At 48.4% G+C, this 19,417-nt stretch overlaps 1 protein-coding gene across 1 annotated transcript in view; it reads right to left on the reverse strand.

Annotated features, from left to right (window-relative positions):
* Positions 1-19,417, reverse strand: part of LOC140429605 (A disintegrin and metalloproteinase with thrombospondin motifs 19-like) — a 789,098-nt gene that overhangs the window by 248,285 nt on the left and 521,396 nt on the right. The window contains exon 15 of the mRNA XM_072516849.1: positions 3,885-4,005. Coding sequence (XP_072372950.1) covers positions 3,885-4,005 — 121 coding nt within the window. The remainder of the gene's footprint in view (positions 1-3,884; positions 4,006-19,417) is intronic.

Below are 19,417 nucleotides of genomic sequence, written 5' to 3' on the forward strand. Positions count from 1 at the left end.
CTGATTGCTTAATTTTTACTGTAATCTGTAAATATAAAACACCGAATGTACATAGCTACCAGACTTGTAAATAGTTACTAAACACTGTACGGGGGTATTACGGTACCTCCATAACTAATTATACCATGTTGTTATGTTTTGTAGTTGCTGGCCACCGCCCCCGCCGGACTTTTTTTTAAACAGGGGGTGAATGTGCTATTATAGGTATTACGGTACCTGAGAGGCTGAAGTACCATTGGTAGAACTTATATACTTGCCATTGGCTAGAGTGCATAATAGCTCCGCCCTGATAGGCGGGGTATAAGAACCCGTGCCGTCCCAGCAGCCCTCATTCTGTACCTGAGCTGCTGGGGGAAACATCTAGCTTATTAAAGCCTTCAGTTGTACTATAACCTCGTTTTAGTGGTCATTGATCGTGCATCAGACACTAAGGGGCAATTGGCATAGCCAATCCACCTAACCTGCACATCTTTGGACTGTGGGAGGAAACCCACGCAGACATGGGGAGAAAGTACAAACTTCACACAGTCATCCGAGGCTGGAAGTGAACCCAGGACCCTGGAGCTGTGAGGCAGCAGTGCTAACCACTGTGCCACCCTATAATTCTTATAATTTAATAAAGTAAGTCCTTTACAGAAAAAAACCCTGTTCTGCGAGGTGTAGTAGCTAAGTTAACAAATATAGGAGCATTAGTACTACAATCTTTGAAATGTCAAGTATAAAGTAAGTTATTAATCTAATCCAACAGTTTGCATCACACAATATTTTGTTCAATATTACAGTAGCCCCAAGCATTTCAGATTAAAATCATAACAGGGTCTCATTTTGATAGCACATTGTAATTGAAACGCATGACATGAAGTAATGATTTTGAGTTACTCATTAAACAAGGTGACCTCAGATAACGTGATTCATGCTTTGTGGGGAATGCATGTAAATCAAAAGTGTCATACCATTCAATTATAATGTAAAGTCAAAGTTGTTTGGAAAGCATGGCATCATAACACTGTTCTTAGATGAAAAAGGATTTAACAAGTTTAACTTTATAGAAAGTTCCTTATGGCAAACTTCATTGTATTTTATGGTAGATGTTAATGTCGGGCAACAACTATAACTTTACAAGAACAAAATACTGTGAATGTTGGAAATCTGAAATAAAAAGAGAACCTGGAAATACTCAGCAGGTCACACAACATCTGGGGAGAGAGAAACAGAGTTAACGTCTCCGGTCGATGACCTTTCATCAGAACAGAACTTGCAGCTCTGATCAAAACCTGAAACATTAACTATAATTTTACAGTCAGATGGCTAGGCCAGATAATTGTGTCTCAGAAGCAATCTGAACACTAAGTGACTGTGGTGCAATATGCAAGTAGCAACATACTCCCGGTTTAGTGACAGTGCCCTTTGCTTGCTAATTACGATGCAATTGTTAGTTTTGCCTAAATATTGTTTTGCTCCTCATACATATCTAAGGTCACACCTACAAATAAGTTTCTGTTATTATGGCAGTTTAAAGCAGCCTCTGGTAAAATAATATTGTCAGCAGAAAATAAAAAGCTCTCCAAACAATGTGTTGTCAACATTTCATTATTCCATGATCAAGACTCTCACTCATTGGTCTACAATAGCTTTAATTTCAAAATTCTCATCCTAGTGATCAAATCTTTCCCTACCTTTGCCTCTCTTTATTTCAGTAACCTCTTCCAGCCCTACAATCCTCCAAGAATGATGCATTCTTCCATTACTTGCCTTTTATTCAACCCCACTTCCATCTTCCTATCATTGGAGGCTCCAGCACCTATTTTCTGGGCTGTAAGCTCTTGAATTCTCTTCCTATCTCTCTCTCTCTCTTCTTTTATGAAACTCTTCAAACCTACCTCTGATCATCTCTCTAATATTCCCTTCTTTGGTTCAGTGTCAATTTTTGGCAGATTACACTCCTATGAAGTACCTTTGCGATGTTTCACCACATTAAAGGCTCTATATATGTGCAAGTTGCTGTTATTGTGGATGAGGCATGGAAAACTTGAAATGTGATTTTTATATACATTTTCATAATTGTTGCTACACTCAACGCAAATGGATTTTCCTCATTGTTTGGAGAAGTGCCTTTGTGTCATTTGGCTCACCATAGCCATGTGACCTATGGTGTAATTCTTACTGTTTAAAAGCTCGAGGCTATTTTATCCACCACTTGGAACATGGTGTCAGGAGTGGGATCATAGAATACCTTAAAATCATAGCATTGCTGACATTGTGAAGAGCAACATTTGCGCTCAGTTCACAAATTAATAATTCAGGCACTTTGTAAATGCTTGGGAATTTAGCATTACACATCATCTCCACACTGTCCCTAGTCAAATGGAATGGCTGAGACAGTCACAAAAATTGCCAAAGGGACTATCAAAAAATCGACTAAATCTGGCACAGTGTATATGGTAATCCTAAATTGAAGAAACACATCTACTGAAGGCATGGAAAGCAGTCCAGTTCAGTAACTAATGTCAAGCTGCATCCAAACTATTCTTATAATAGCTAAAACATGACTGAAGCCAGAAGTAGTAAAAGAAGTGAGTGACAAAATCAAAGAGTAACAACAGAAGCAAAATGTCACTTTGATAAAGCTGCCAAATCATTGCCAGAGCTGACATCGGAGAGCCGGTCAGAATGCAAACATTCATCGCTCTCAACGTGTGACTTGTGGAGAGAATTTGTCAGCTCGATCACACACAGTGAGAATGGCATATCGTCAAAACCACAGACATACATGTAGAACAGGAGAAACTGATTCTTCACTGCAGATAGCTGGTGAGGAACATGTGACTTCACCAACCTCACAAGGAACTGAACAATCATTATCGCAGAGGTCAACCCCCTCCCCCCAGCAAAGACAATTGGTTAGCAGCAACATGTGCGATGGCAACTGTCATAATATACACATCAGAACATGATGGTGCAGAGACACACACTGGCTGACACACTGCAAGACCAATCAACACACACAACACAGCAGCCAATCACCAGTTAGGGCACGGTCACTACAAAGACAGAGGGCACTCGTTTTCTCGCTCATTCGGGATGCAGCCTCTGAGACAGACAGAGCCCACAGTCAGTAGCACAAACATCCACCATGAGCTAGCAGTATAGGCTGGTCAGGTTAGGCATAGGTCTTCAGTCAATCTAACATAGTGTCGACCCACAGTGCAAGTATGTTTAACAACTCTTAGTTAAATAAAATAGAGTTGTACTATTACAAGTGTTGGTAGCCTGTCTATGTTACTGCTAAGGTAAACGCAGTCTCCACAGATCCAGAGTACCCAACACATCAGCACCGACATTAACCAGAGAGACAACATCACCCCAGTAACAAGCAGACACCAGAACAGCCAATAATAACCTGCATGCATTAAAAGACCTGAGTGCCTTAAATATTATGAATGTATAATGCATGTTTTTGGATAGACGAAAGTGGGTATGGATGGGAATGACCAGTTTTCTGCACGTGTGATGATTTTCGTTATCGACTATGTATGCGCCTGACTTGTAACTACAAATGATAGCGTACACAATGTTTTTTTCTTTTTATGAAAAGGGGCATGTTTGGAGGAGTGCCTTTGTGCAATGTGGCTTGCTATTGTCATGTGGCCTCTGAGGTAATCATTGGTGTATATTGGCTTGAGTGCAGAGGCCATTTCAATAATAATAATAATAATCACTTATTATCACAAGTAGGCTTCAATGAAGTTACTGTGAAAAGCCCCTAGTCGCCACATTCTGCCGCCTGTTCGGGGAGGCCGGTACGGGCCAGTCATCAACCACTTCGAAAACAGTACAAAGTAAATCGCTCAATTGTCAATAGTTTACAGAGTAGGAAAACATACCTGCCCCTCTGGTGTGATTAAAGTCTCCTTTTATGACTTTACATGATCTTCCATTCCCATTGCACACACCACAATGATCTTCTCTGGCTGAGGAACCTAATATGCCATCACACCCAATTTTCTGTGGAAAATGAAACAATATATTTTGTTGAATTACATATACTTTACTACTTTCTTAAGTCATAACATGTTAACAGTTCATGTGATAATTAAAGTTATACGTACTGAGAATCTTTACAGACTAACTTAACATCACACACCAGGTGGAAATTGAGTAGGCAGTTAAAATCGTCTTGGAAACTTACCTATCAAGATTCTGTTCATTTCTCAGTTTCCTATTTTAACCTGACCTTCTGAGCTGGTGGGATTGACAGACACTGGAAAGAACAACGTTCTTTTAATGTGCAAGCCAAGCAAGATGAGTTGGGGTTGGAACAGGTCCAACTTAGTAAGTTTCATTCATTTTTCTTATGGGAACAGGAGGGCCAAAGTGCTGTCCTGGGCCCTTGAGGAAAAGTTTGGGTGGTTTACCGGAGTGTAAGCTGATCCTCTTACCACCTGACATGTCACTCCCACCCTCGCCCACCTGCTGCTTCCAACCTGGGCTTCATGCTACTGAGATCAACAGTTTGCCACTAACCTGAGCCCCCTATGGTTGCCCTCCGATGAGCCCACAGGGATTTAATACCATTCTATACATTTAGATAGCATGAGGCATTGATTGGGTTAAGATCTGCCCTCAACAGGAAACTTCACTTGAGCAGAAAAGTGTAATAGGATGCCCATTAATGCAGATCAATACAGGTGTAGGTGAAATTTCGAAACTGAGGGCGGGATTCACCGTCCAGCGATGCCAGAATCACGAAGCATGATCGGGCTGAGAATCGCACGTCAGCCGAAAATCAAGGCTGTCGGCAGGCGCCGCACAGCATGCCATGCTCCGGTGCCTCGACTGTGGCGTGAATGCATTCTACACCGCATGCTGCCATGGGCATGCAAATTGTACAGTAACGCCATTGACAAAGCATTAACGGGCCCGTCCTGGAATTCTCCAGGTCTCTAGTGATGCACCACCAGGGGGTATTACCAATGGCGAGGTTCACTTGTAGTATTCAAAATTGGGAAAGAGGCACCATGGTGCTGCGAGAAAGAGAGGAGATAAGACATGTTCCAAAGGTGAAGCCATCGGCTGCTATTCCTGCTGCTGGCCGAGGGGTGGGGGGTGGGAGGAGGGATGATGGTCCCTTGACTACCATGGCCCATAGTTGCGCCATGTTCTGCTGGCCGTATGGATGCCCCCCTCTCCCAAGGCTGCCCCCCTAGGAGCCCACAGACCCCACACCTGACAAGCAAGCAGGCGCCACCCTGCTGGTGGTGCAACATGCATCCACGGTGGCACAGTGGTTAGCACTGCTGCCTCACAGCTCCAGGTACCCGGGTTCATTGCTGCCTCAGGTGACTGTGTGGAGTTTGCACTTTTTTCCCATGTCTGTGTGGGTTTCCTCCAGGTGCTCCAGTTTCCTCCCACAGATTAAAGGAGTGCAGGTTAAGTGGATTGGCCATGATAAATTGCTCCTTAGTGTCCAACGGTTAGGTGGGGTTACTGGGGCAGGGTGGAGGCCTGGGCTTAGATAGGGTGCTCTTTTAAGGGCTAGTGTAGACTCAAAGGGCCAAATTGCCTCTTTATGCACTGTAAATTCTATGATTCTATGATCAATGGAGAACACTCAGAGTAAATCTCACTTGAGGGCGCAGGAAATCCAACAGACCGAGGAGGAGGAGGTGGGAAGGCGGCGCCACATGAGACCTTGTGTATATCGGCAGCGCCCGTCATTCGAGGACCTGCCGTACTGAGAGTGTCACTGAAGACTCCGGCTGAGCAGGGGAACCGTGTGACCTCTCTGCCACATCATGATGCACCTGGAACTGTGGGGGTATGGGGGAGGACACTCGCTCTTGGTAGTCATCAAGGTGTTGGTCGCCCTGAACGTCTACACGTCGGGGTTCTTGCAGGTGCCAAATGGGGACCTGTCTGGGATCTCACAGATCTCCGTGCACAGGTGCATCCGTGCTGTTATGGGGGCCCCGTATGCCCGGGTGGCGCAATATATCAAGCTGAATATGGACTGAGCCTACCAGGTTGCCCCGGGCAGCAGGGTTCGCCACCATCGCTGGGATGCCCCAGGTTCAGGGGATGACAAACGGGATACATGTCACCCTACGAGCTCCGCCGCATAAGGTGCTGGCCTTCACAACATGAAAGAGGTTTACTGGATGAACATCATGCATGCCTGGGACCGATACCCGGGAAGCCTGCACAACGTCTTCATTCTGGCACACTCAATGGTACCCCACATCTTCGAGGTGCACCCCCGGGTGAGGGGTTGGATACTGGGCGACAGGGGTTATCAGCTGCGGTCGTGGCTGATGAGGCCTATCCGGGTGCCTCAGACTGGCGCAGAGAACCGCTACAATAACGCCCACGCAGTGACAGGGTGGGGAGGGGGAGGGGGGGTTTACGCATGTGTGGGATAGGGATTAGTGCAAGGGGCATGGTGGTGGAGGTGGCTCACCCTGGCTGGCCTGGGGGTTTGCTCACCCTCACCCACTGCTGCTTGCTCGTCTGCCTGTTGGGAGGAGGGGTGGGGTTTATGGGTATGGGACAGGGTGGTCCCAGGGGCATGGATGTGGTGACTCACCCGGGCCACCCTGATGAGGTTGTGCAGCTTCTTCCTGCACTGTTGTCCGGTCCTGGCAGTGGAGCCCACGGTACTCACGGCGTCTGTCACCTGCGCCCAGGCCTGATTTATGTCCGCAGGTGACAGCCTCCTTCCCACGCCAGGGAACAGGGTGTCTTGCCTCTCGTCCACGCCTTTCAACAATGTCTCCAGCTCTGCCTCTGCGAATCTCAGGGCTGCTCTTCATGGTAGCAACATCTGGCTGGAATGAGTGTGTGTGGGATGCTTATATGTGGCTGCAGCCTGTCAGGCTCTCCAGTGTCAATCCCGACCCCGGCGAATCAGATGCCGGCGTTGGTTGGAAGTGCACTAGTTCCACATGGCACCAGTGCTAGTACATTAACGTGTCCCAAATCACTCCGGGACCGGCACCACTTTCCTTAACGTAGAACTCTTGTGATTCAGTCCCGGCATCAGCACCATGTTTCTCAAACAGAGAATCCTAGCATGAGTGCTTTCGTGAGGTGATGAGACCTTTATGCTCGTCACATGACAGCATGTTTCTTTTCACGGTGAGAGCTGAAGTATTAGTGTATGTAGTTAACAGGTTGGGTGAAATGGGTCAGAGGCAAAGGATGCCTAATTTTCTGGTGTTTTCCCAAATCACAGCTGCAGCATATATATCAAAAGCTCAGACTGGCAAATGTTCTATGAGAGTTCTGGCCAGATTTGTGATGGTGGGTGTTGAACTACACACCTTGTTCTGCCAGAACTACCGATGCCTGCCAGCTGTGAGAATTCTTATTCTATTGGCAGCAACCAGAGTTGGCAAAGGCCCAGCCTCCTGTTGCTTCTAGAACCTGCTTCCAGGTGGCACATCCAGAATGTGCACAGCAGTGCGTCTTTTTATTTTTTTTCTGCCAACAGTTGTTTGCAAGGTCAGGGTGGAATTTGTGAATATTGAAATTGGATTTAACTTCACTGCTACTAATTAATTAATTTAGTCAAAGCTGGAAATACACAATCAAGGTACTTGCGGCTACCGGTAACAAACCAAATTCCATTTACTTGTAAAAAAAAATGTAAATATTTTTCATAAAGGAACAATAGAGGGAGCTATATATCTTGGGGCAACCATTCCCCTTTGGGTGCTATCAGCAATCCGGGTGCAAATTGCAACTAGAATTGTGCTGGTTTTCCAAAGTAAGGTCATGGTTCACATTTCTGCTCAAATTCATTTACATAATCACAACCGTAAAATCTTCCATGAAACAGCACAATTGTGCAGTGTTTTAGAATGTAATTTTGTTCCCTTGCAGTAAAAATTATCCTTGATCTTTTTATGAGTGATAACTTGGTGCAGTTTTATTACCACTGAAAATGGGCTTATCGCAATAAACAAGAGTTTTGATTAAGTGTTTGAAAATGAAATGAAATGAAATGAAAATCGCTTATTGTAACAAGTAGGCTTCAAATTAAGTTACTGTGAAAAGCTATCACCGGTTTAGTCCATCACCTGTAAATAGCCTGATTTTAAATACCTGAAAATGACTTTAAAGAAATTGTATAGAACCCTTTACTAATTACACTGGTGTAAACAAGTCAGTTTCTTAGTAAATTAAATATGTAATAGGCTAAAACTTTTAACAGGTACATATTAGCACTTCGCACCGAAAAGAAAAACTTAATTTTAAGAGCCTCTTCAAAGGGCCGCAAATGGATGCAATGAGTGGAAAACTGCCATGGTGATTCATTCCATCTGGTGCCTGTGGCCAGTTTTCTGGGCAGGGCCAGTTCCAGTGCAGTGCTTTTGAAACCAACACAAACGCTTGTGGATTCTCGATTTGTACTAGACATAAATTGTATTTGAAATTATTTGATCTTTTGTGCCGGTTTGATTGATTTCTGGTGAATGGTGGAGACTCTGTCCCATTATGTGTAGAATCTTATGACTGGGAGGCAGACTGGTAATGCTCCTGATCCAACATAAAATTGGGCGTGTTGACATCGGGTCAGGTCCCCAACGTCATTCTGTTCCGATATTAAGGAAGGCGAACAGGCCTTCTATTATGATTGTAATTATGCAGTAGTTGTGGCAATTAAATTGCCAATTCATTGACATGTTAGGCAGCCCATGCTATTTAACTGGTTGCATGGGTGGGTGGCAATTTTTGGCAGGGAGCTCCAATGTGCTCCAGGGCAAGATAAAAGGCAGCACAAGAGGAGAACATTGGGCAGTAGGAGGCTGCAGCTGAGTCTGTAAGAGAGGGCAGTGAGGTTGCCCTGTGATTCCTTTGTGGACAGGTTTGCTGTTGACCCTGTGAAGGGGACTCCTGTGACTGGGAAGAGAGACTCGAACTAGGCAGCACCAATGACAAGTTTCTCTGCAGCAACAGAAGCCAAAGTTGCCATGGGAATTGCACACTCCAGTGGAGGCTCTTCGAAGTGAGGATGAGGGAAGGGGAAGGAGACAAAGCGGGATGGGTTGCCGGAGCAGCAACAATTAAGTTGGCAGGAACATGGGCATAATAGTGATGTTGAAAGGCCAAAGGGCCAGCAGAGGGAGAATGAGCAAATACGCCCAAGGAGAGGACACTACTTTGGGAGAAGGATGTGCAGGTAACACTCCAATTCCCTTCAAATAACTGATCGCCTGTATCACGAGAGGCTCCGTTTTTCCAAGGAGATGGTGACATCCACCTGTGACATGATTGCTCAGAAGATCAGTTCTGCCTGCCTGGGTGACTATCCAATGCTTGTGGCACTGAAGGTAATGGTGGCCCAGTGACTCCAAAGCTTCTATGCCTCTCGATTCTTTCAGGGATCAACACGGGATTATATTACTGTGGCATTTCAGAATCTTCAGCCCAGTGCTGTATCAGAGTTGTGATGAACACATTGGTCAGGAGAGTGGAAACATTCATAAGCTTCACGATTGACAACACAAGCCTGGCTGAGAGAATGAGAGGCATCAGTGTTATCGCTGGTTTTCCTATATGTCATGATATGCAGACATGCAGATAATGATATACAGACAGGCACAGACAGGCAGCTAATGAACAGAGAACAGGACATGACCAATGAGCAGGCAGGACACTCAGGGGTGGTATCTCACGATAAAAAGACACGAGGCACTCACACTCCGCCTCTTTCCACTGATGAACATCTACAGAGTGAGTCAGGGTGTATTTACAGTATCACACCTCCAGCACAAGGCTAAGAGCTAGTCTGGTTCAGTCAGACAGAGTAACCACACTTAGGTTAGCAGAGAGTCAAACTCATAGAGAACTGTGCTAACTGTGCTACTGGTTCAATAAATCAGATTGAACTAACTTCAAGATCTGGAGTATCTTTTGGTTAAAGCTGCATCCAATTGCAGCCTGTGTTATCCCAGCGTACATAACACGTCACTATAAATGCAAAGGGCAATCGATTGCACACATGTAGCCATGGAAGCCTCTGTATGCTAGCCAGGAGCATTTGTTAACCAGAAAAGTTTAAAAAAAAAACATTTTATGAAGGTATTTGTAATTTTATAATAATAACAGTAACAACAACAGTAAACAATGAAATACAAATATAAACATATTGTACACATCATCTCCATCCCTAACAAGTCCCCCCCTAGCCTAAACAGAAAATAGCCTAACCCAGTGTCTTTAATTTTTTTGCCTCTGCTGACAGTTAATTTACCCCCAAAAAGTCGACAAACGGCTGCCACCTCCGGACAAATCCTAGCATTGACTCTCTTAGGGCGACCTTGATTTTCTCAAAACTGGGAAACCCAGCCATGTCGCTAACCCAGGTCTCCGATTTTGGGGACTTCGAGTCCCTTCATGCTAGCAATATCCGTCTCCGGCTACCAGGGAGACAAAGGCCAAGATGCCAGCCTTTCTCACCCCCTGGACTCCTGGATTTTCCGACACTCCAGAAATCGCCACCTCTGGACACGGCACCACCCGTGTTTTTAGTACCGTGGACATGACATCTGCAAAACAGTGCCAGAATCCCCTAAGCTTCGGGCATGCCCAAAACATATGGACATGATTTGCTGCCCCCCCCCCACTTCGCACACCTCGCACACCTGTGCTCTATCCCCCAAAAATTGCTCATCCGGGCCACCGTCATGTGTGTCCAGTGAACTTCCTTAAATTGTACCAGGCTGAGTCTGGCACATGACGAGGTCGTATTGACTCTACTCAAGGCATCCGCCCACAGACCTGCCTCTATCCCTCCCCCGAGCTCATCTTTCCATTTGCCCTTTAGCTCCTCTATTTGAGTTACCTCCGACTCCCTAAGTTCTTTGTAGGTATCCGATACCTTCTGAAGTGTTGGGTACTCTGAGACACAGACGAACCAACACGGTTGCGATTGGTACAACGCAGGTTTATTTCTTTTAACTATTTATAAAACAAACTTGGTACTCAGCACGTGGTGACTGTCTGAGTGTCTGGCTTGGAGGTCCTTGCCCTGAGCCGTCTCCTGTTGGACTGCAGGAAGTGTTGTGTTCCTTGTTTTGTACTGTGTATGCTCTTGTCTGTGATTGGTTGTCGTGTTGTGTGTGCTAATTGGTCCGTTGATCTGTCCATCACTATGTATGTGTGTATGTGCTGTGTTGTTCACTTGAATATCATGACATCCCCCTTTTTTACAATATTATGGGCCTATGTGGTTATAAATAGAGATGTGTACTGAGTGCAGCTAAACGTGTGTGTGTGTAATATTTACAGCATGTACATGGGGCTTAACTATGTACAAGGGGCGATGTCGGGTGTGACATAATAACGAGGTTGTACCATAACAAAGAACGTGGAAATGTGGAACGATAAAACAAATTCCTGTAACGATAAGAACATAAACACGTTAAAACAGTGGTTGCATGAGTTCAACGTGTAAACAGTCTCATAAGTCCAGTCCAGTAGGTGGGTGACGAATTCGGGTTGACCGCCTCAAGAGTGGGTCGGGAACCACCGGCTGAGGTGCGGGCCTGGCCACGGGCGGCGACGGAAGGGGCATGGTAGCAGGCAGCTCCACGAAGTCGCTATCAGGAACCACAGGAGGACACGGTGTCAGTGTAAGGGCTTGTTGTGAGCGTGGAAGTAGGCGAAGAGCCTGGCGATTGCGCCTACGCACGGATCCATCAGGCATGCGAACCAGGAACGAGCGGGGAGCCACGCGTCGGAGAACTTCAGCAGGTGCTGACCAGCCACCTTCTGGTAGGTGGATGCGGACGTCGTCTCCAGGGGCCAGGATGGGAAGATCAATTGCCCGTGTGTCATATGACCTCTTCTGGCGACCGCGCTGCAGTTACATCCTGTGCAGTACCGGAGCATGGTCTATTGTGGGTGCCAGGATGGAAGGCACAGTGTCCTGAGGGCGCGACCCATCAGCAGCTGTGCTGGTGAGAGACCAGTGGCTAGTGGGGCCGAGCGATAGGCCAGCAGGGTGAGGCAGAAGTCCGACCCGGTAGCAGCAGCCTTGCAGAGGAGCCGCTTGACAATGTGAACGCCCTTCTCCACCTTTCCATTTGACTGGGGGTGCAGAGGGCTGGGCGTCACGTGTGTGAAGCCATACGAGGCAGCAAACGATGACCATTCCTGGCTGGCGAAACAGGGCCCATTGTCTGACATGACAGTCATCGGAATGCCGTGGCGAGCAAAGGTGTCCTTGCATGCCCTGATGACAGCAGACGACGTCAAATCGTGCAGGCGTATGACTTCTGAGTAGTTGGAGAAGTAGTCAACGATGATGACATAGTCCCTGCCGAGCGCGTGAAATAGGTCCACACCCACCTTCGCCCAGGGGGACGTCACCAGCTCATGGGGCAGATGCGTTTCAGGAGGTTACGCCGGCTGAAACCTTTGGCAGGTGGGACAGTTGAGCACCATGTTGGCAATATCATCACTGATGCCCGGCCAGTATACCGCCTCTCGGGCCCTCCGTCTGCACTTCTCAACCCCCAAGTGGACTTTGTGTAGTTGGGCGAGAACCAGCTTGTGCATGCTGTGCGGAATCACAATCCGGTCCAGCTTCAGAAGGACACCATCAATGACAGCCAGGTCGTCTCGGACATTGTAGAACTGCGGGCACTGCCCCTTGAGCCACCCCCCCCGTCATGTGGCGCATCACACGCTGCAGAAGGGGGTCGGCCGCAGTCTCTCGGCGAATACGGGCCAGACTGGAGTCGTCAGCAGGCAGATTTGCCGATGTGAAGGACCCCTGCGCCTCGACCTGACATACGAACCCCTCCGAATCTGGCGGCGTGCTCACTGCTCTGGATAGGGTATCCGCAACGATGAGTTCCTTCCCTGGAGTGTAGACCAGTTGGAAGTCGTACCTCCTGAGTTTATGTAGGATGCGCTGGAGGCGAGGGGTCATCTCATTCAGGTCCTTGTTTATGATGCTGACCAGGGGGCAGTGGTCAGTTTCGACAGTGAACCGGGGAAGACCATACACATAATCATGGAACTTGTCTGAACCGGTTAGCAAGCCCAGGCACTCCTTTTCGATCTGCGCGTAGCGTTGCTCTGTGGGGGTCATGGCTCGCAATGCATAGGCAACTGGGGCCCATGACACTGTGTCATCGCGCTGCAGGAGCACTGCTCCAATGCCGGATTGGCTGGCATCAGTCGAGATTTTGGTGGCACGAGATGTGTCAAAGAACGCCAATACCAGTACAGTGGTGAGTTTGAGTTTGAGCTCCTCCCATTCCAGCTGGTGTGTGTGTTGCCTCTGGAACTCTGTGGACTTTTTGACGAGGTGGACCAGAGCCGTCGTGTGGGAGGCAAGGTTGGGAATGAACTTCCCCAGGAAGTTGACCATGCCAAGGATGCGTAACACTGCTTTCTTGTCTGCCGGCATGGCTGTGATGGCGCTCACCTTGGCTGCATCCGGATGGACCCCTGACCGGGAGATATGGTCCCCTAGGAACTTCAGCTCGGTTTGGCCAAAGGAACACTTCGCTCGGTTGAGGCGCAGGCCGTTTTCCCGCATGCGGGCAAAAGCGCGTTGGAGACGATATATGTGCTCCTGTGGTGTGGTGGACCAGATGATGACGTTGTCCATGTATACGCGCACCCCTTCGATGCCTTCCATCATCTGCTCCAAGATCCTATGAAAGACCTCGGATGCCGAGATGATGCCAAATGGCATCCGGTTGTAGCAGAACCTGCCGAAAGGGGTATTGAAGGTGCATAGCTTTCGGCTGGACGGATCGAGTTGGATCTGCCAAAACCCCTTAGAGGCATCCAGTTTCGTGAATATTTTTGCCTGGGCCATTTCACTGGTGATCTCCTCCTGTTTGGGTATGGGATAATGTTCCCTCATGATATTGTTATTGAGGTCTTTTGGGTCAATACATATGCGGAGCTCGCCGGAGGGCTTCTTGACACACACCATGGAGCTGACCCACGGCGTGGGCTCCGTGACCCTAGATAGGACCCCTTGGTCCTGGAGATCCTGCAGCTGCTGCTTGAGGCAGTCTTTGAGTAGCACAGGGACTCTGCGAGGTGCGTGAATGACCGGGATGTCTGGTTTGAGGCGAATTCGGTAGGTGTATGGCAGCGTTCCCATGCCCTCGAATGCCTCCTGGTTGTGGGCGAGGAGCGATTGGAGCTGTGCGTTGAACTCTGCATCCGGGAAGTCAGACGTGCCGTCTGGAGAGAGAGAGTGGCCTCGTTGCACGAGGTGGAGAGCCTTGCATGCCTGTGCGGCCAGCAGGGAGTCCTTCGATAAGCCGATTATCTCGAACGAGAGTGTGGCCGTGTGTATGTTGTGAGTCACCTGGAGCTGGCAGGATCCCATAGCCGGGATAACGTTCCCGTTGTAGTTGACCATTCTGCACCAGAACGGCCGGATTGGTGGTCTGACCGTCATGGCGTAGAAGGCTGACCATGCTATGAGGTTGGCGGAGGCGCCAGTGTCCAGGCGGAAAGCGATCGGCGATCGGTTGACCGTCAGGGTGGCACACCATTCATCACCCGGATTGATTGTGTTGACTCGGTTCCCATCAATGACCGCAACCCGGAAGGCGTCTCGGTCATCTGTGTCATCGGTCTGGATGTCGCAATGTGGAGGCTGAATGGTCCGCACATTCCTGCGAGGTTGTTGGAGATGTGGAAGATCGACAGGTTGAGATGTGGAAGCTCGACAGTAAGCAGCGTAGTGGCCTAACTTGCCACAGCGTAAGCATTGTCGGGTTTTTGCGGGACATTGCCCTTTTAAATGTGCAGCTCCACAGTAGCCGCACGTCGTAACGTCATGGTGTTCGTTCCGCCACTGCGCATGCGCAGTTCGGTCTTGCGTCGAGCACGCCTGCGCATCACGTCCCTCAGTGTCGCCATAGGTTTTGGCGCGCACAAGCGCGGGAGGCCTCGAAAAGCGCGCGAAACGGCCGCCCTCGTCCGGGCCGCGGGACGGGAGAAACTCGGTCGCCTGGACCCGTTTGGCCTCGTGGGGCACCTGGCTCGCCGATCCGGTCGCGTAGGACCCCCTCCGTGCCGATTCGGTCGCCTGAAATTGGCCATAGCGGCTAGTCGCGTTCTCGTGCAGGACACAGGCTTCAACTGCAGATGCTCAGGTCAGGCCTTTTATTTTTAAAAGCTGCTGGCGTAGGCTGCTGGAGGGAACCCCAAAAACGATCTGGTCCCGGATCATGGACTCGGAGGTGGTGTCGTAACCGCAGGACTGTGCGAGTATGCGGAGATGCGTCAGGAAGGACTGAAAGAGCTCATCCTTACTTTGCAGGCGCTGCTGGAAGACATACTTCTCAAAGCTCTCGTTGACCTCAGCTTTGATGTGTTGGTCGAGCTTGAGGAGGATCGTGTCGTATTTAGATTTGTCCTCGCCTTCCACGAACACCAGGGAGTTGTATACATGGATGGCGTGCTGACCTGCGGTGGTGAGGAGGATGGCGATCTTTCTTTTGTCCGAGGCGCCCTGTTTTTCGTTGGCTTCCAAAAAGAGTTTGAAGCGCTGTTTGAACAGCGTCCAATTTACGCCAAGGTTCCCAGCGACTTGCAACAGCTGCGGTGTGTTGATGGTGTCCATGGCGCAGGATGGCAGATTTGTGGGTAGGTTTTGATTCAAATCTGGTACCATGAAGTGTTGGGTACTCTGAGACACAGACGAACCAACACGGTTGCGATTGGTACATCGCAGTTTTATTTCTTTTAACTATTTATATAACAAACTTGGTACTCAGCACGTGGTGACTGTCTGAGTGTCTGGTTTGGGGGTCCTTGCCCTGAGCCGTCTCCTGTTGGACTGCCCAGGAAGTGTCGTGTTCCTTGTTTTGTACTGTGTATGCTCTTGTCTGTGATTGGCTGTCGTGTTGTGTGTGCTAATTGGTCCGTTGATCTGTCCATCACGATGTATGTGTGTATGTAGTGCTGTGTTGTTCACTTTAATGTCATGACACCTTCCTCTCTCCCACCCCCATTCCAGAAACTACCTTGTCCTGTATTCCCCCGTGGCAGTCGGAGGGGAAAGGTTGAAACCAGCCTTCGCAAAAAATCCTGTGCCTGCAGATACCTGAATGGGTTTTACCCGCCCATATAAAACCCCAAATCAACTTGTTTACCCGTTTAAAAAAGGCCCTTGGGATAAAGATGGGGAGGCACTGAAAAACTAACAGAAACTTCGGGAGGACTGTCGTTTTCACAGCCTGTACCCTCCCTACTAGTTACAGTGGGAGCATGTCCCACCTTCTAAAGTCCTCCTTCATTTGCTCTACTAGCCGGGTCAGATTCCGCTTATGTAATGTCTCCCATTCCTGTGCCACCTGGATTCCCAAATAGTGTAAGCTCCTTCCCATCGCTCTAAACGGCAGCTGTCCCAGTCTCCTCTCCTGCTGGCAATTCAAATTTCCCCTCTAAATATTCAAACAGGGGAAGCTCCCATCTATGAATAAATCCCCTATCCTCTCGATCCCTGCTCTCTGCCACCTCCGAAACCCCCCATCCAGCCTTCCCGGTATAAACCGATGATTGTTAACAAATTGGGGCCCAGACCGATGCTTCCTCCACTGCCCCCAGACTCTCAGGGCCGCCACTATCACCGAGCGTGTGGAATACCGGGCCCTGTTATCAATGCCCCATATGTGTCCGCACACAATGCTGTCTCCACTCACTCCCACAACGACCCCCCCAACCAGCAGCACATAGATGCCACCTGACCTCTACCCAGACCTATGAAACACACACTTCAGACAAAAAAAGGCTTGTCTCTCCAAAAATCTCTTTGATGGGTCTCTGATTTTCATTGGGAAGTGTAATAGCATTGCAACCCCCATAAATGTAAGGTAGACCTCAGTCCACACATGAACATTCAAAAATTGTAGAAATGGTCAAGAGCTTTATAAAGAGCAGGTGATCAGCACAACACTCAGCCTTACAGATCCAGTGAGCACCAACATGGCTCTTCTGCGTCCTTGTGTTTTCTTCATAAGTTTACAGGTGACGAACAATGTGCTCCCCCACCGCTGTTAGATGCACTGGAGATTGGCTGCTGACCCTAATGTCCTGGATGTCTTTGGTGGGCTTCTGTTGATTGCCCGAGGCCATAAAGGCCCTGGTATTGTGAGGAACTCCTGCCCGGTGGCGGGAACCTCCTCTGTTGCTGCGACATCCTGACGTGCTGGTGTCTCTGGCAGAGGGGCAGATGAGCTGCTGTACCCATCAGAGGCACACGGCAAATCCCCCAGATTCAGACAGCAGCCGCTCCTCCACCAATGTGAGGTCCAGTCAGCTTCCTGCTCATCTGAGATGAGTGAGGACCTAGTGGGTACAATAGCTCCTTTGCCCATTTCTTGCACAGATGGTTTCCATCTTTGGTCATTCTTACTTCAAGTCTGAACACTTAGCTAGAATCTCCTGATTGTGCTACTGGGTCTGGCTCTCCATGAGAGTCATCAATATTTCAATAGAGGAAGCCTCAGGTTCAGAATAGAGGGTGATTGCAGCACTCATGCCCTCGATGGACCTCTTTGCTGTCCTTGCCAAGAACTGCATACTCTCTGGAACCTCCACTAGATCTTCACACACCTTCCTTTGGACCACAACACCTACCACCTCACAAAGAACTCCAGAGGCTCGTCATATGCCTGGGCCTTAACACCTTCCCGATCTCCCACCCTCCTTCAAGAATCAGAGGCCTGGATTGTTACAGTCCCCGATCAGTGGTCCAGTGATTGATTAGTCCACAAACCACCAGTAGGTGCCACTATGTTGTCCGGCATGTGCAAACCCACCAAGGAGCCTGTATCTGAGCTGGTGGGAGGTGTGGGCAAGGATGGGACAGTGCACCCTCTGCCGTTTCCTCCTCCTCCTCAGAGCTTAATGACTGACTTGTGAGCTTGATATCTTCTCAGACCATCGTGTGACCTGCTGAAGGAATAACTCAACAATGAGGAGGAATACTGAGTAAAAGAAAATGCATAACGGACACAAATATCAATATATGACACATGGTGCAGACATGGTGAGCTTCACTCACTGCACCACACAAACCCATCCCACATCCCAGCCATACTCACTCACCTCCCCATTGCTGAGACACAAAACTCAGCTGCCCCAGATCTAACTCCAGTCTCTCCTTTACCAATCGATCTCGCCCCCTGCTGACAGGTCAGATCCACATTTAGTACTCTGCTACAGGTAACTGAACTTTTATGGACATTGTGGGCTCCCTTATCCTCCGAGGACAATGGGAGATTGATGAGTTCAATACCCGAGTGGATCAGCTCGTCAGGTACGGTACATCATCTCTGGTTCTCTGTATTACACGTCATGGCACTGTTCTCCTTGTAGGTAACCTTCCCAGCCATCATAGCCCAAATTCCAAGAGCTTTACAGGGTGCTGAGTGTTGGTGTGTGGGGACCATTCTTCCACATCCCGGACAAACTTTTCCTATGCCTGCCGCATGCATACCCTGCCATAGTTGTACGAGCACATTCACAGATGGCTTTCTCATTCACCCTTGCAGAATGTAGAAAGTCATCCACTCTTTTCCTGCATGCTGCCAGATACTACGCATGACCCCATGGCTATGGACCACCTCTGTCATCTCCATTCAGGCTTTCTTTGTCAGGTGGGGAGCTATCCTCCTTCCACTCCACAGGAAGAGAAACACCTGCTGTTTACTGACAGGCTGGAGGTGGGTAATCAAGAAGTCCTCATTTAACCGTAGGCCTGTCCATGTATGCTCCTCTGCCACCTCTGATGGATGGAGGCTGCGTTTGACTCTCTTTTAAGTCCTTTCAATGTTCTAGCTTCTGTCCTCAGGCTCCAGTGGATCAGTGTAATTCAGAAGCAATGGGAGCGACAAGATTGCGGCAGCCTCCAGCTGGCCTTCACTGTTTTACTCACTTGCCCCTGGCCTCCTGTTCAAGGTTAAGCAGGCTGTCACTGTCAACGTCCCTTTGAACATTCCGCTGGCAGCGTCTTCCGCACTTGAGTCCACCCCCTGTCAATGCCTCCAATTCTGCTCTAGGCCTCTCTGTTACTGCGATTCCCGCTTGCTGGGTTTTAATTGGCCAGCCATCATGTGATTGCAGTGGGAAGTTGGGACAGGGTGGGGAGGACCTAAGACCTGCATCCATCATTTGTATGACCCACTCGTCCCGTGTTAAATTCTGTTCGATGTGAGTCTCTGTATAGCATGGAAATATCCTTTAAATTATTACAGTTACTTTAACTTACAATCATCAAATATTCTGAAATTTCAACTGTAAATATTGAGCTAAAGTTTGGACTTCATAATGTATCTGACTTATATACCTGAATAGGGCTGGCGATTCTATTACAGTACTCAAAAAAATATAATGTTGTTACCTTTAAAATCCTTCCTTATCACTT

This window comes from Scyliorhinus torazame, chromosome 9 (genome assembly GCF_047496885.1).
Source record: "Scyliorhinus torazame isolate Kashiwa2021f chromosome 9, sScyTor2.1, whole genome shotgun sequence".
Taxonomy (NCBI): domain Eukaryota; kingdom Metazoa; phylum Chordata; class Chondrichthyes; order Carcharhiniformes; family Scyliorhinidae; genus Scyliorhinus; species Scyliorhinus torazame.